Consider the following 14,208-nt stretch of genomic DNA (forward strand, 5'->3'; position numbering starts at 1 on the left):
TATAGTAAAATCCCCTGCTGGGACTCACCCAGGACAGTTAGCAGTGGGTGGTCTCATGTAAAATTTACTATGGTGCAGCTACAATATTTCTGCTCATCTAGCGCCCCCCAGTGTAGAAACAGGGCATCACAACATGGACCCATCAATTTATATTATGCTACTAAAACGAAAATAGATCCCACCAGTCCCGATAAACACAGATGCTCAGTGCGGCTCAGTGAGCTCAGTATGTTAAACTAATAACCAATATTAAAAGTGAATACCTTTGTTGTGATTTTAATTACCATGTCTAAACTTCAATAATAATCCCAACTACATTGCAATATAATCTATACTAATCTTGTTAACTCAACAAGGGCTCAAACCCAGCAATATTACTCATCTGAAAGAGCTAAATGGAATTCAGACTTCACTAATTTCTTTATTTACACCTCTTTCTGTGACATACCAGAATGTCTTTTGTGAAAATTAACAATTAACTTCATCTGTATCTGTATAAACCACTGGCATGATGGGCATCTACTGACTAAATCAAATTAGTTAATTAGTTGCAATATTATGAAACTGTTCTAAACATTAAACCAGCTGCTCAGAATCTGGCAAACCAGACTATTATCACAATATGCACATCCTTTTATTAATTTTTTATACCATTACATAACCCAGCACCTTCATATATCAACAAATAATTTGATGTTCCAACTAGAACCCTCCCTTTTCAGTTTCAAAATGTTTCCTGCAAGAAATCTGGTGAGGCTGCTTTCTGTTTTGATGGCCCTGTGTAACACCCTCCTCCTGGATCTAAGAAATGCAAACTCCCTCTGCATTTCTACAAGACCTACTTTTGAAATTCTGGCTGTTAAATTTAGACTTTTGCTGCTTATATCATCCTTCCTGTTTAGTTCTATTGTTTAAAGTACATTTTTGTTGCTTTTTATCTTGTTTTCTGAAACACTTTGGGCTATATCAATGTAAATGCTTCATGCATCATAATACTGAAATTTATTTTATGATTAAGAAAAGCTTTAATATTTGTAAATAAATAAAGGACTGTATGTAGCCCATATAATCATATTTATATAATATGAAAATTGACCAGCTTTCCAGCACATGTTAGGCACATAAATATTACAATATATGACTGTATTATAGAAAAGCTACGAACATTATCGATATCTACTCGCTCAGTGGTTATGATGTTCTTGAAAACTGTTAAATGACTTGCAGCATCTCTCTACTCTCAGACATTAATATGATAAAACCTTCTTCAGGCTTCTGACAGACATTAACAATCACATCATGTGCTGGTTTCCACCTGTTCCAGCCGCCACTCTCAGGCTTATACAGAGGTCTGTGGATAAAACTAAATAACCTGGTGGTTTTGTCATCACCGACTGAATGTGTCTTGTTCAAACTAGTGTCTCATGATGGATTTTTCCACAGCGGTTTGGAGGACCACACACAACAGTAACTGTGCAGACACATGGGTCAATGTAATTTATCTGTAGCAGCACCTCTGCCTGTCCACACCGACACCAGAACAACCTCTCTACTATTTCAGTATGGGTGCTTTCTTTCTACAGCCAGTTTCACACTAAATCAGTTTTACAGCACTGTAACTTTGAGGTGTGGCTGTTCTGCAGTGGAAGAATGAGCACTGAGCAGCTTTGTGCTGTAGAAGTAAATAAAAAGAAGACTGATCTACGGCTGGTGATCGCCTCGAAACCAAAGAGCTGCATCATTTTATGCTTATTTACCTCGAGCTTATAATGTTACATCCTTCTTTTCAAAAGTTATTTACTGTGATGTGTGCTATGTCATAAAAACGTACAGTCTAGTCGATACACAGATATTCCTAGGCCCTCTGTCTGCTGCCTCCACGCTGACACTAGTCTGTGAGGCTAATGTCAATTGAGCTTGTGTAATTGGTTTGTGAAGGAAATGAGCACTGCTTCATGGATGTTAGACAGTGATCCATTAGAGTGCTGGACATCAGGGACCGTGGACTTTAGATGACCTTAAACCAGAGATTGTGAGAGAGAGACACACATCTGTACATACATGTCAGTATAAACGGCAGTCCTATTGTTGGTTCAGCTAGAGGCCACTCACCTATGTATGTTTTCTAAGGGAGAAAAACAACAAAAAGAAGAGTAAACAACACAGATTAAAATGTGAGCTCACAATAAGGGACCAAGAAAAAGCACAAGGATTGCAGATAATGCTGACATTACTTGAGACTGGAATGGACTGGAGATTATCAATGGGTGGAGACAAGATGGGAGTTACTGTACTGCAAAGAAGAAAGATAAGAGTTCTGAGGAAAGTAGTATTATTTGATTGTTAAACACACACACACACACACACACACACACACACACACACACACACACACACAGACCTAGCTTGGTAGTAAGGGGGTCATATGAAGCCTGACTGAAAAGGCACAAACATATAGAAAACATATATATTACTGCACCAAGTACAATTTGGACACAACCTTTAATCTCTGAGTATATGACAGTGAAAGGAACGCATTTACTGCTGCTGCAAATAGGAGAGACAGCTGCAAAGTCTTTACCAATCAAGCTTTTATATAAAAGCAGGAGACTTAGCACAAACACCACATTTACCGCCCACAGCCACAAAACTCAATAGAAATGGACACTGCTAATAAAAACAGTTTTATGAGGACGAAAGACTAAACAAAACCAACTGACCAACAGTACAGTACTACCAAATTCTGCATAGAAGTAGCTTAATAACTCCCTGATATTCATCAGTTCAAAGAAAAGCAAAACAGAGGTATTGTAAATTAAGACAAAGCACATTATTTACTCTCCTGTTCTAAATATAAACATGGGCTAAAACAAACACCAGTTTTTTAATAATTAGGCTGTGAAGAGTCCTGCTGGGTAAATATGCAGATTTCAGCCTCACCATCAGATAATGTGTTTGGATTATTTAGCAGGTTAATCCTCATTTGATTCATATGTTCTTTTTTTTGTAACTGCCACAATGTCTTTGTGTTGTCATCTAATTACTTTTGCAACAATGTTTACTGCCCATTCATGCAAATAAAGCATGAATGGACATTATGGAGAGATTAGAGAGAGAGGGGGAGAGACAGACTGAATACAATTGTAGAGACACAACATTTTCTTTGTTTTCTTTATTTGGACGAGCCTGATTTATGGAAGGGGGAAAAAAAATCAAGATTGTCAAATGCTAGAGTTTACTGGAAAAAATTAAATCTTGAAAACTGAATTGATTATTTCTATACAGAGAGAGAAATGTGGCATTAATGCATCCAGTATGTTACCCAGAGGAACTCCCTTCAAAAGAAACAAATTTTTTATCAACACACACATATCACTTCCACTTTTTATAATGACCTCTGAGAGGTAAATCTACATGAGTACACAAGTACTTCCACTGGAATGTCTATATTGTATTGTGCTACATTTGTATATCCGTTTCACCATGTTGTCACTGTAAGAGTTAGATCAGAGGCTGAAAATAACTTTGCTCTGTAAATAGGCACAAATAATCTTATTACCCCTATTCACATATGGAGGACTCCCCAAAAGCAAACCATAGCCCCTATGGTTAGAAATGGGAATTAAGATTCCCATGAAGGCACACACTGCTGTAGCTTGTGTTTCTCCCATCTTGGATCTCATTCTGCCCGGAGTAACAGTCACACACAAAGTTAGGTTTTTCCAAAAGTTTGAACTAGTTTCTGTTTCCCCGTCCGTCCATTATTTTCATTTTACCCCAGAGAGAGAAAGAGATGGTTCAGAGGAGGATCGTGAGGAGGATATAAGCTAAAATCACCTCACATAATTTCTACTCTTCTGAGGGCTTTGCAGAGACAATGCAAGTTGTTGAGATGGCTCAAGACTTTTTGAAACAGATTTAAAAACTTTAAAATCGCCCACTATTCCCAGTGCACGCCTTCATTTTACGTGTTCCCCTTTCCATTTTTAGCTAACAAATTGTTCAGATTGAGAGTGGGCAGCGGGTTGCAGGACTGTGCATACACAAATGAATGAACAAGGAAAACCACACTCGATTGCAGTTAAGAGTACAAGCTCTGCTGTTACAGTGAGAACTGAGAGTCGTATGTCTTCATTTTCCACAAGTCAGTTAAAATCACAAGCCCAAGCTTTCCATTTGTCCAGTTGATTTTATAGCAGTTTGACTGTTTCAGTGGGGCTGTAGTATGTCTGACCTCAGAAGTACTGCAGAATCAGCTGGTCAGGGAAGGCAGATGATATGGAAAGCCGATCCTAGGTTAGCACTGATAAAACACCCGGTCCAGTTGGGGACCAATTTAAGCTTCAACACATCCTGTCTTCTCATGCAAAACTAAGGCTGATTCCAGTTCTGCCATTTAGTGCTGAGTGATCAATCCTCTGTGTTCTCTCGGAGCAGCAGTGCCAGGATTCACAGTGTTTTTGTGGATCATCTGAGGAAGACCGAGTGCACTTTGAGAAGTTCTCCTGGTTAAAAAAAAAAAAAAGCTCACAGACTATCCGTGCGGGCATGGCAGCTGTCACACACTCTGACCGGGTGGTCCCAGCCTCGGGAGGGCACGGGCCTGATGTGGGTGGAGCAGGGGCCGCACACACCCTGTCCACAGGCCCTGCAGTGGTGCTTGGACATTGCCGGAGTGAAGGTTTTGGAGCACTGGTGGCACTGGGTGATGTCCTGGTCTGGCACCCAGTAGTCTGGCCGAGCCACATCTTTCACAAAACCTAAGGGGATTGGATGGAACAATAAATATTTATTTCAAGATTTTTGGCAGTGATTGCATATGTTTTTATTGGATCGTAAAAATCCATATCTGAACAGAACATTCTGTGAAACTGCATAATATTATATGCACTGGGGTGGGTGTGAATCACTTTACAGGAGCCCAAGCTTCATTAATGTTTATGGTGTGAATCTCCAAACAGACATTAAATATCTCAGATGGATGGATAGCTTCGAGATAATTAGATGCTTATTTATGCCACGCATTCCTTGCAGGAGAGCCATCAAGTCAAAGAGGCCTAGTTGTTCAACACATCCACCTCATTTGCCAGAATTTAAAATGAACTATTGTTGTCAGAACAAATTTGGGGTTTGCTGCAACATGATTTCCATTTATTTCTTCCCTCAAAATCGTTGTAATTCCTTTATGTTCATCTAACAGACAAACAAATAAAACATTTGTTTTTAATTTGAAAATGACAATTTTAGCTGATGATTGCATTGGTGATACAACAGGTCAAATCACATTATTTTTGTACTGTAAAACTGGTAATTACAATCATGTTCAACAAAAATCTGATTGGTCAAAAGCCATCTGACCTAGAGATAATGTGCAACCAGCTGCAGGGTACTGACAGAATGTGTAATGGTGAAATGCAGCTGCACTCACAGAGAGGGTAGTCCACAGCCGTGGTGACCATGTCCAGTGTAGACTGGGCCACCTCCGTCACCCTGCGAGCTATCAGACCACGAGGCTCCACCTTACACACTAAAGAAAAGAGGTGTGTAAATGTGTGAGAGACAAAGACATACGTGCATAGTACACAGTAAATTTAATTGAAATTAAACACATTTTACAAAAAAGAAAATGAAATAAAGTTGGAAATCTAGGTGTAAGTTAAGTAATGACTAATCAGAAGGATAAGATGCGAAAAAATGTAATGATTACGGGCAGAACGGCCGTAGTTTGAATCCATATAATGTAAAAAGATCTGCCAATAATTTTTGCTTGATTAAAATGATATTTATGTGATTTCACATATGCTGCCCGGTTGAAGTTCACTAACTGGCTGGAAGAGTCTCACCCTGGCTGTTAGTGTCAGCTGGCCCTCCTTGTCGGTAGCAGGCCTTGCACACCCTGACAGGGCCACTGCCCCAGCCTCTCTCTGGCACCGGCATCCTGTGGCTGGAGCAGGGATGGCAGAACCCCTCGCCACATGATCGGCAGTGGTGCTTCCTCTCCGCCTCCACGAACACCTTCTGACAGCCGTGACAGGCCTTTAGAGAAGAGGAAGATTCAATAATGGAAGGAGAGACATGATAACATTATTATTGCAGGCACTGAGTAAGTGATTTGTTCAACAATTTCTGTGTGTTAAGCTGTTCTCATTTTAAAAAGGAGATATTTCCATGTGTGTATTACAACTTTAATACTTGGAATCTGAAATTCTGTGCAGTGTTTGTTTGTCTCGGCTTTAGCTCGTCATACTCACAGTGATCTCTGTATTGGGTCTCCAGTATGGGGGCGCCACCTGGTCAGTGAGCCAGGCAGTGACAGCTTTGGTGGGGCCGGTGCTGTACTCCGACACTGACTGAATCATGTAGTTCATCCCATCAAGGACCCTCTGGGCGGCGTTCTGGTGGGTGGTCAGAAAGGTGTCCGACTGACAGAAGGAAGAGGGACGAAAAAATGCAATTGAAGCCGAGGTGCACACGGTTTTATAGTTGCTGAGTGAGGCAGAGAAGGATGTGAGATAGATGGAGAAAATAGGAATTAATCAATTAATACCTATAGAAGCAGATAGTTCAAATGTAGCACCTGCAAGTTCTCAGTCTCTCTCATCTAACTGCACACTAAACTTCATGTAAGATGTTGTCATTTTAGTGTCGTTTTAATGTCAGAGAAGCATTTAATGACGAATTAATCTTTATGCAAGCTTATGATGCATAAACTCATCAATCAGATCCCTTAATGATTTCAGTATTCAACGTTTGTACTGAAACTAGAAACTGGAGAAAGAGAAGAAGGATGGAGTACTCACCCCCTCCCAGACATGCTTAACCTCAGATCGTACCACACCGCTCTCAGGGTCCTGGTTTCCCACCCAGTACTGTCTGCTGCGGTAGATAACACCACAGCTAGCACACTCCAACACATAGCTGAGAGGGAGGTGTGGAGACAACGTGAGATGGCAGGATGAAAAGCAATGAAAAGATGTATATTTATTTTGTGTGTGTGTTTTTACGTACCCTGACCAGGCATACTTGGCCAGTCCAAACCATGGGTTGTCACTGGAAGCTGACGTCTTGGGAATGACAATCACCTCTCTGCCGCCTTCATAGCACCGCTGTAGACATAAAACAATTGCATCGATTATATATTGTATATATATTAAAGAATAATTAGAAAAGGGGCAATGGAAAGAGAGAGAGGAAACGGAGAGTTCTCATCTGACCTAAACTAGCAAACGAAACTGGCGTCAGGAGGCAGTCTTACCTTACAGATAAGAACCTTGTTATTGTACTGGTGTGCATACTGGCACAGCCCATCTGCCATATGGGGGACCCTGTCTCTTAGGTGGTTCATTCCATTTTTACAGCGAATGCTGAAGAAGAGACAAAATGAGATGTTTCAGATTAGGGCAGGTTCTGTAAAAGTCTGAACAATGTGTACAGTCCATTAATCCTGGACTGGATCCTTTCAGAACCAGTGTTATGATTTCTCCTACTCACACTTCTCTCAGCTTTCCATAAAACAGAAACACAAAAGATAAGGGGACTCCCATTTTGCCTTTCAAAAAATATGGAAAACACATCAGGTTTTATGTGTCCCACTGGAGAGACAGTTAACATCCATAAGAACAACAACAGATCTGTTTTAAGAGGATAAATTCCAACTCTGTGATTCAGCCAGAAACGACTGAAAGAGTTCTGTTTGTGTGTCTGTTTATGTTTCCATCTGGAAATAAAAGCCTTTAACTGCTGTATGAAGAGCCTGAAGAAGAGGAACGTTCCCTAAAGTAAGTATTTGTAGTAAAAAGAGTTACATTTAGACAAACCTTTAGAAATCTGCACCAGAGATGAACAATACTCTGCTTTGAAAAATGATTTTGGTCGTCCATGAAAACGTTTCAATAGCTTGTTACACTACTATATCTACTAAATCTCCACAGTCCAACTCCAAACATTAAAATGATGTTTAGCTAAAAAAAAACTGTATCTACAATTTCCTGAAAGGATGCAAAGGATCAATGCACAGCTCTCTGAACCTGCTAATGCTAAGGTCTGACCATGAGGAGCAGATTTCATCCATAACAGAGGGGGAGCAAGATTAGATGCCATTGATGCCAGAGTGGGAAATGCTTTTAGCTCAAATGGCCATCTGACCTGTCTCCAAGTGTTCAAGGCTAAATGAAAGACACTTTTCTGTGTGAAACGGAGTAATGGACAGTAGATTGGTGTGACAGCTGGGGAGTACGAGAGCAAGTGATCTCTCAAAGGCATTAAGCATAGAAGAACTCAAGATTTACAGCGCTAGAGGTTTGATACAGCCATCCCCGATATTCTTATTAATAATAAAGTTTGACATATTCTATGGATCATTCCAAAGAATACTAGGTTTTTTCATCTTTAGAAAATATAAAAAAGGTGTTTGGGGAACAATATAACTGATGAGAGGTTTAAAGCAAGCACAGAGAAGTAAAGTGTTTCATCTCTGACTGAATTTATTTGTTTGTGAGTTTCAGTCGTAATCTTCCTGGATTTTGATCTTGGTAAAAATTTCAGGCACAATTATACCTCCAGAATGGAGGAAAGTTGAAAAAGGAATCTTCTCAAAAGTGTTTGTAATGACTTACTTGCAGCTGAGGCAGACAGCGGAGCAGGTGAAGTACTCGTCTGGGAAGAAGGAATACAGGGCCATCTTGTCATCCAACAGTTCCCCACAGAAACGCTCACTTAGGGCCTAAGGAAACATAAGAAGGATGGGAGAGAAGAAAAGGGGACAGAACAAAGAGCAAAACTTTTTCATGTTAAATGTCTCTAAGATTTCACTTGGTTTCCATTTAACACAGAAGGTCCACAGCTTACCTCCAGGGCGTGAAACACTATCCCGGGCTGGCGGGGCGAACGTGTATGAGTGTTCTTCACTTGCTGCCTGACGGCCTCCAGCAGCTTGCTGTAGTCAGTGGGAGGAGTGATGGTCTGGGTGCCTACATACTGTACCGAGCTGAAGGCCTCTGTCCCCAAGCCTAGGTCGTGAAACCGTTTCTGGAGCAGCGTGTCAGCATGGCCGGCTACCTTAGAATCTACAAGGGAAAGAAAAAGGCAAATAAATTGGTAGTTGGACAGCAGGAACCACAGAACAAGAGTTCAAAAAACAGAAAAATACATCCTGTAAAAAAAGGCAAAGAATTGCTGAGGTGTGTTTTTGTGATCACATACAGTATATGCATAAAATGTAGTATATTTCCTTCCCCTACCGTGACCAAGTAACTGGGTGTGTGTTGTCTCCTGGAAGATGATAACAGCAGGCCCGAGAGAAGAGAGGGGCACGTCCAGACCACAACGGCTGGAAAGAGCTCTGAGCTCCGGGGTGAAGTGCTTCAGGTAGGCCCCTGAGGCGCTGCTCAGGAACAGGAACATGTCGTTGTGCAGGCGCTCTGCCCGTGTACGATAGACTACTATATCAGACACTGCCAATACCTATGAGAGAAGGGAGTAGATATATATATATATATTATATATATATAGAGAGCTAAAACAGAAGCAGCATCTATGACCTACATCCAAGAAAACAAGACGCATGGAAAAATGGAATATAGATGTCAGCGTGAAAGGATTAGCTGACAAATTAGCGAGTGTAAGGAGAGGTACAGAGAAAGTCCACATTTAAGATATTCTGAACACACAACAGCACTCTAAGGTACTCAGAAAAACGTCTTTCCTTTCACGCAAATGTCCCGAATTCTACTGTCAACTGTACCAAACTGAGGTTCTTGTTTCTTTGAATGATAATAATGAATATAGTTTAATAACTTTGTTTCAGTAACATGCATCACTTCAGTGACTCACTCTGGTCTGACCATACAGTGATATCGTATTTTTGAAGCAAAAAAGGTAAAAAGAAATCCAAAAAGGGAGGCAGAAGAATGAACTACTTTATTATTCACACGCTCAAACGAACTATTTACATGTAAGCTATAGGAACACACTAAGACAGCAAGAGTATGAGGGAAGGTCAAATAACTATTTACATATTTACAGGCTATAAAAACATCCAAATCCAGAGATCTGGTGAGAGAGAAAGAGAAAGAAGGTCAAGCATGCCGCACATGCCCACACCTCCTGACTGCCTGCGCACGGCACAAGAGGAGAAGGAGAGACCTCAGTGCGGTTGGAAGAAGACTGCGTTTACTGTGAGCTGCAGGCGTGGGACTGAATTATAATATATTTGAATATATTTCTCGCCTTCACCCTGAATAAGCTGCTAAATTTGTAACTAGTCACTTTTTATAATAAAGTTGCTATATCTAGCAAGAAAGTCACCAAGTTGGCAACATTGATCTAAGACTGATTATGTGTGTAAGCTTATGTATGACGTAGCATAGAGCTTCAGCTGGTGCCGCCTCACATTTTTCAAATTTGAACAACTAACAAGCGGAAGAATTTAATTTGTAATTCATTATTCTACTTTTCCATTCACTATGTGTTTGTGGCTCAGGTGCTACTTTAAATGTCACAGGACAACAGGACATTCTTACTTTTGAGCACTGCAGAAATATTGTTAATTGTGTGTGGAAGCTATATAAAAGAATACACAAAACTGGTAAGTTTCAAAATTCACAACACATTTCACTACTTTACCAGCTGACTAAATGTACAGGGACACATGTGTGTCCGTACCCTTCTCACAGCTGTGTGCTGATATAATTACATAGCTCTGAAGCAACACTGAGCTGGACATGGGACTCTTGAGATGCTATAATAAAATTTAGGATCTATTAAGAAACCTATGAGGCAAAAAAACTAAACAAAAAACACTAGCCATGGTCAAAATGTGAATTCGAAAATTTGAACTGTACCTTGTGCAAACTATTTTGTGTGAACGCATCCAGCTATCAGTTAATTCCAACAAAACCAACAAGCGACCACTAAAATTACCTTTAGCAGCAGCCGCATCCTCTGGTTCTGATTGGCTGCAGCCCCCAACAGGCCCTCAGTATCCAGGGCGACCAGGCTGAGGGTGGGGTCGTACGCGGCCCACACTCCCACCGTACAGGAGCTGGGGGACTTGGATGTGTAGAACACACTCTTACCACCGAACAGGATGTGGTTGAGGGTGTGGGACTTGCCATCACCAGTGTTGCCAAAGATGGAAAGGACCTTGACTCCCGCCACGTCCCCACAGCCGAGTCTGTCCACAAACTCAGACTCATCGCGGACCTGGAAGCAGATTACAGAGGATGGATTGCTGGCCTGTCTTAATTTGATATCATTAACTCCCCTGCTGACTTCATTGAATCAAGGAGAAATCTTATTGAATTTGTGTGAACAATTTAGTTCTGGATGACAAGGAGCCTCAACACAAACTAAAGAACTGGGTTATCTGTGGTCTTTTATCTGAGACTATTAACAATCAGTCCAGGAAAAAACATCTTTGAAATAAAGTCTGTATTAATTAACAACGTGCTGCTGAGCCTTCAACTCTCCTAGGACAAAATTAGTTGTGCATACATCCCAGACAAATCGGAAAATACCGATTACCGGCTGCACTTTGTACTGCAGTAGGAGCACAGTGAGAGGGTGCCTCCCTGTGGGTCAGCTGGGCTCTATGACTCACCAGGGACTTTCCCAATAAGAAACACATCTGATGCTCTGCCGACCACGGTTATAGTAAAGTATTTTATTATTTTATTTCTTTGAGGTGTCAACATGAGCTCTTGATAGCGAAAACATATCTACAGGCTAAACATGACGGATGTCCCGGGTAAAAGCTGTTTATTGTTACATTCACAAACCGTGACAGAAGGAGATGAATTCCTCGAGTTAGAAAGAATAACACAGCATGGTGTTTAGTTAGCTAACAGGGCTGATGTGTCAGCACAGTGACAACAGATAGTTAGTGGCCTCCATTAAAATGTGTTGTCCTGCTCTTCTTAGCTTAGCAGCTACATGCTAGCAGCCGTTAGCTAACTTTACCTGAAGGTTTTCCTGCTCATCCACCAACAGGAAGCTCGAGACACCGTCCGGACGCTCCTCCGCCTTCAACGGACTGACCGATACACTCTCCATTTCTTTCATCAATATGTCGGACATCGTGGTTTAATTACTTAAAACATTTTTGTGACGGCGAAAAGCAAAACGAAAGTTCAACATGACTTCTGTTTGTCCGTCAATCACAACATCAGCGCGTGTACGACTGACGCTGCGGGAGGAGCCAGGGAGCACGCAGCCAGTGACGTAAGACGCATTGTTATTGGTAGTTACGTTTGGTCAGCGTCATGTCTGGTACGTCAGCACCACCCTGTGGCCAAAGTGTAGGATGACACCGGACCTGCCACTTCACAAACTTGCGATTCGCGAGGATAAGAAAGCATAAAATGAGATGATGATGAACTTACAGACCCATAAATTCTGTGTGTATTCTGTAGTTGATTTTTAAAGCTTAGACCAATCATGCAAACGAAACAAAAGTCCATATATTTGTTCTACTGAGTAAAGCTGGAAAACCCCCCAACATAAACAGTATACAGTATATATTTTTTTTACTCCAACTAATTCATAATAACGGTAACATACAATGATTCAAAGTTTCCATTTAACTGGCAGAGTGTTTTATTGGAGCGGTGCTGCCATGTTAGAGCTGCTTGCTAATGTTCATTAAATATTTGTTAGCACAGATCTATAAATATCACATGTCACTGAATGGCTTCAGAGCGGCGCCACTGCTGCTAACATGACAAGGAGAAAGAAATTCCAGCATTGCTTCACTAACAGTCTTAGCTGAGCTCCATCCTTCCTTCCTTCCTTCCTCCCTTCCTTCTTTCCTTCCTTCCTTCCTTCCTTCTTTCCCAAATTATTAAATTAATATTGGGGGAAGTTCATAATAGTTAAAATAAGTCTTGGTCTAGTGTAACACATTCAAAATAATGACACAAGACACAGGAAGTATGCAAGCAGGAAGAGAAAGCAGATGGGAGGGAATTAAAGAAGGAATTAAGGAAGGAAGGAGGAAAGGAAGAAAGGGTGGAGGAGTGAGGAGATTGGAGAGGGTCCCAGCCTTTTTCTGAGCTCAACCATGAGAGACAAATGTCTGAAAGAATCAATTATAGGCCTACTCCCAACCCATCGCCCCTGATTAATGAATAATTAAAGCTGCTCAGTGCAGGGCTACCTAGCATAGATAATATAAGATTAACCATGGGCCTATCAACATGCCACCATGATGTGAGGTTATGTAGACACAGCGTCTCTTAATTTGCCCTAAATAGATGTCACAGAGGGGTAATAGCCTGTAATCCATTATAAAATGTTATTCAACTACTCTTTAGTAGAATAAAGTTGACCACCTGTATATGTTGTCTGAATGTTGTAGTGAAAATTAAATCATGCTTTTATGAAAATGTAATTGTTTTTTGATCTTCTACACTAGTTCTGTATAATAAGCAATAAACTGGTAAGGTGATAGATACCTGGTCTATATGCCTCACTAAATGTTACACCCATACCCCCTTGCTGTCCCTATGCAAAGAATAAAATAATTATGAGTGATTTCTTGATATTATTTTCTCTTTGAATCCCATTCACCGCCAGCCTTCAGTATGAAATGTATCCATCAAGTTGCCACTTCCATGATGTGATGCAATTTCGGGACCAGCCAGTGCAGACTCCAGCCCATCCTCATCATGCAGAGAAGACAACAATGCATGAGAGGAACTGGCACACTCAGACTGACAGACAGTCCTGCAACCCAACCTTCACATAACTGGAGACGGTTTTTAAAAAAATATATAAATTCGGAACTGGGGGATGGCTTTGCCCTTACAAGTCCGAGGCGGGACCGTGGTCCACTGAAACCGCTCTCCCCGCTGGTACTTGTAGTGCGCTCCTCCTCGGCATGTCTCATGTTGACATGCATAAAAAACTACACTTCCCCAAAGCTGTCACAGAGCGCTCCCGCCTCCCATTGGCTGCTCGCTCCAGCCGCAGCCCCAGAGAATGAATGAAATTGAAATAGCTGCTACATTACATGTACAATACCGGGCTCTGCAGTGTTGCATTCTATCATACTATATCAAAATGGCCACAGCGGTACAGAACCCCCTCAAATCGTAAGTACAACACATTTCCTGAGCGTTTGCGCTTTTCTTGTATTTGTGCATGCTGTCAGTGCAATTTAAGAGCCTCATAAATTCCCTGATATTTCTCAGCATGATTACCAATACATCT

General features: G+C 41.1%; 2 protein-coding genes across 2 annotated transcripts in view; one reads left to right on the forward strand and one right to left on the reverse strand.

The window, feature by feature from the left end:
• Positions 1 to 2,483: 2,483 nt before the first annotated feature.
• On the reverse strand, positions 2,484 to 12,184 carry si:ch211-11n16.2 (zinc finger FYVE domain-containing protein 1). The gene is made up of 12 exons (XM_051396629.1): positions 11,959 to 12,184; positions 10,921 to 11,202; positions 9,240 to 9,462; positions 8,848 to 9,065; positions 8,616 to 8,722; positions 7,256 to 7,364; positions 7,009 to 7,106; positions 6,801 to 6,918; positions 6,252 to 6,422; positions 5,844 to 6,036; positions 5,429 to 5,527; positions 2,484 to 4,760 (listed from the first exon to the last, which is right to left on the reverse strand). The coding sequence occupies exons 1-12, from the start codon at positions 12,073 to 12,075 to the stop codon at positions 4,528 to 4,530; spliced, it is 1,968 nt and encodes a 655-aa protein (XP_051252589.1). The 5' UTR covers positions 12,076 to 12,184; the 3' UTR covers positions 2,484 to 4,527.
• A 1,699-nt stretch (positions 12,185 to 13,883) lies between these two features.
• dpf1 (double PHD fingers 1) overlaps positions 13,884 to 14,208 on the forward strand; it is a 40,483-nt gene continuing 40,158 nt past the window's right edge. The window contains 2 exon segments of the mRNA XM_051396630.1: positions 13,884 to 13,898; positions 13,900 to 14,090. Of these exon segments, the coding sequence (XP_051252590.1) occupies positions 13,884 to 13,898; positions 13,900 to 14,090 (206 nt within the window).

This window comes from Dicentrarchus labrax, unplaced genomic scaffold (assembly GCF_905237075.1).
Source record: "Dicentrarchus labrax unplaced genomic scaffold, dlabrax2021, whole genome shotgun sequence".
NCBI classification, from domain to species: domain Eukaryota; kingdom Metazoa; phylum Chordata; class Actinopteri; family Moronidae; genus Dicentrarchus; species Dicentrarchus labrax.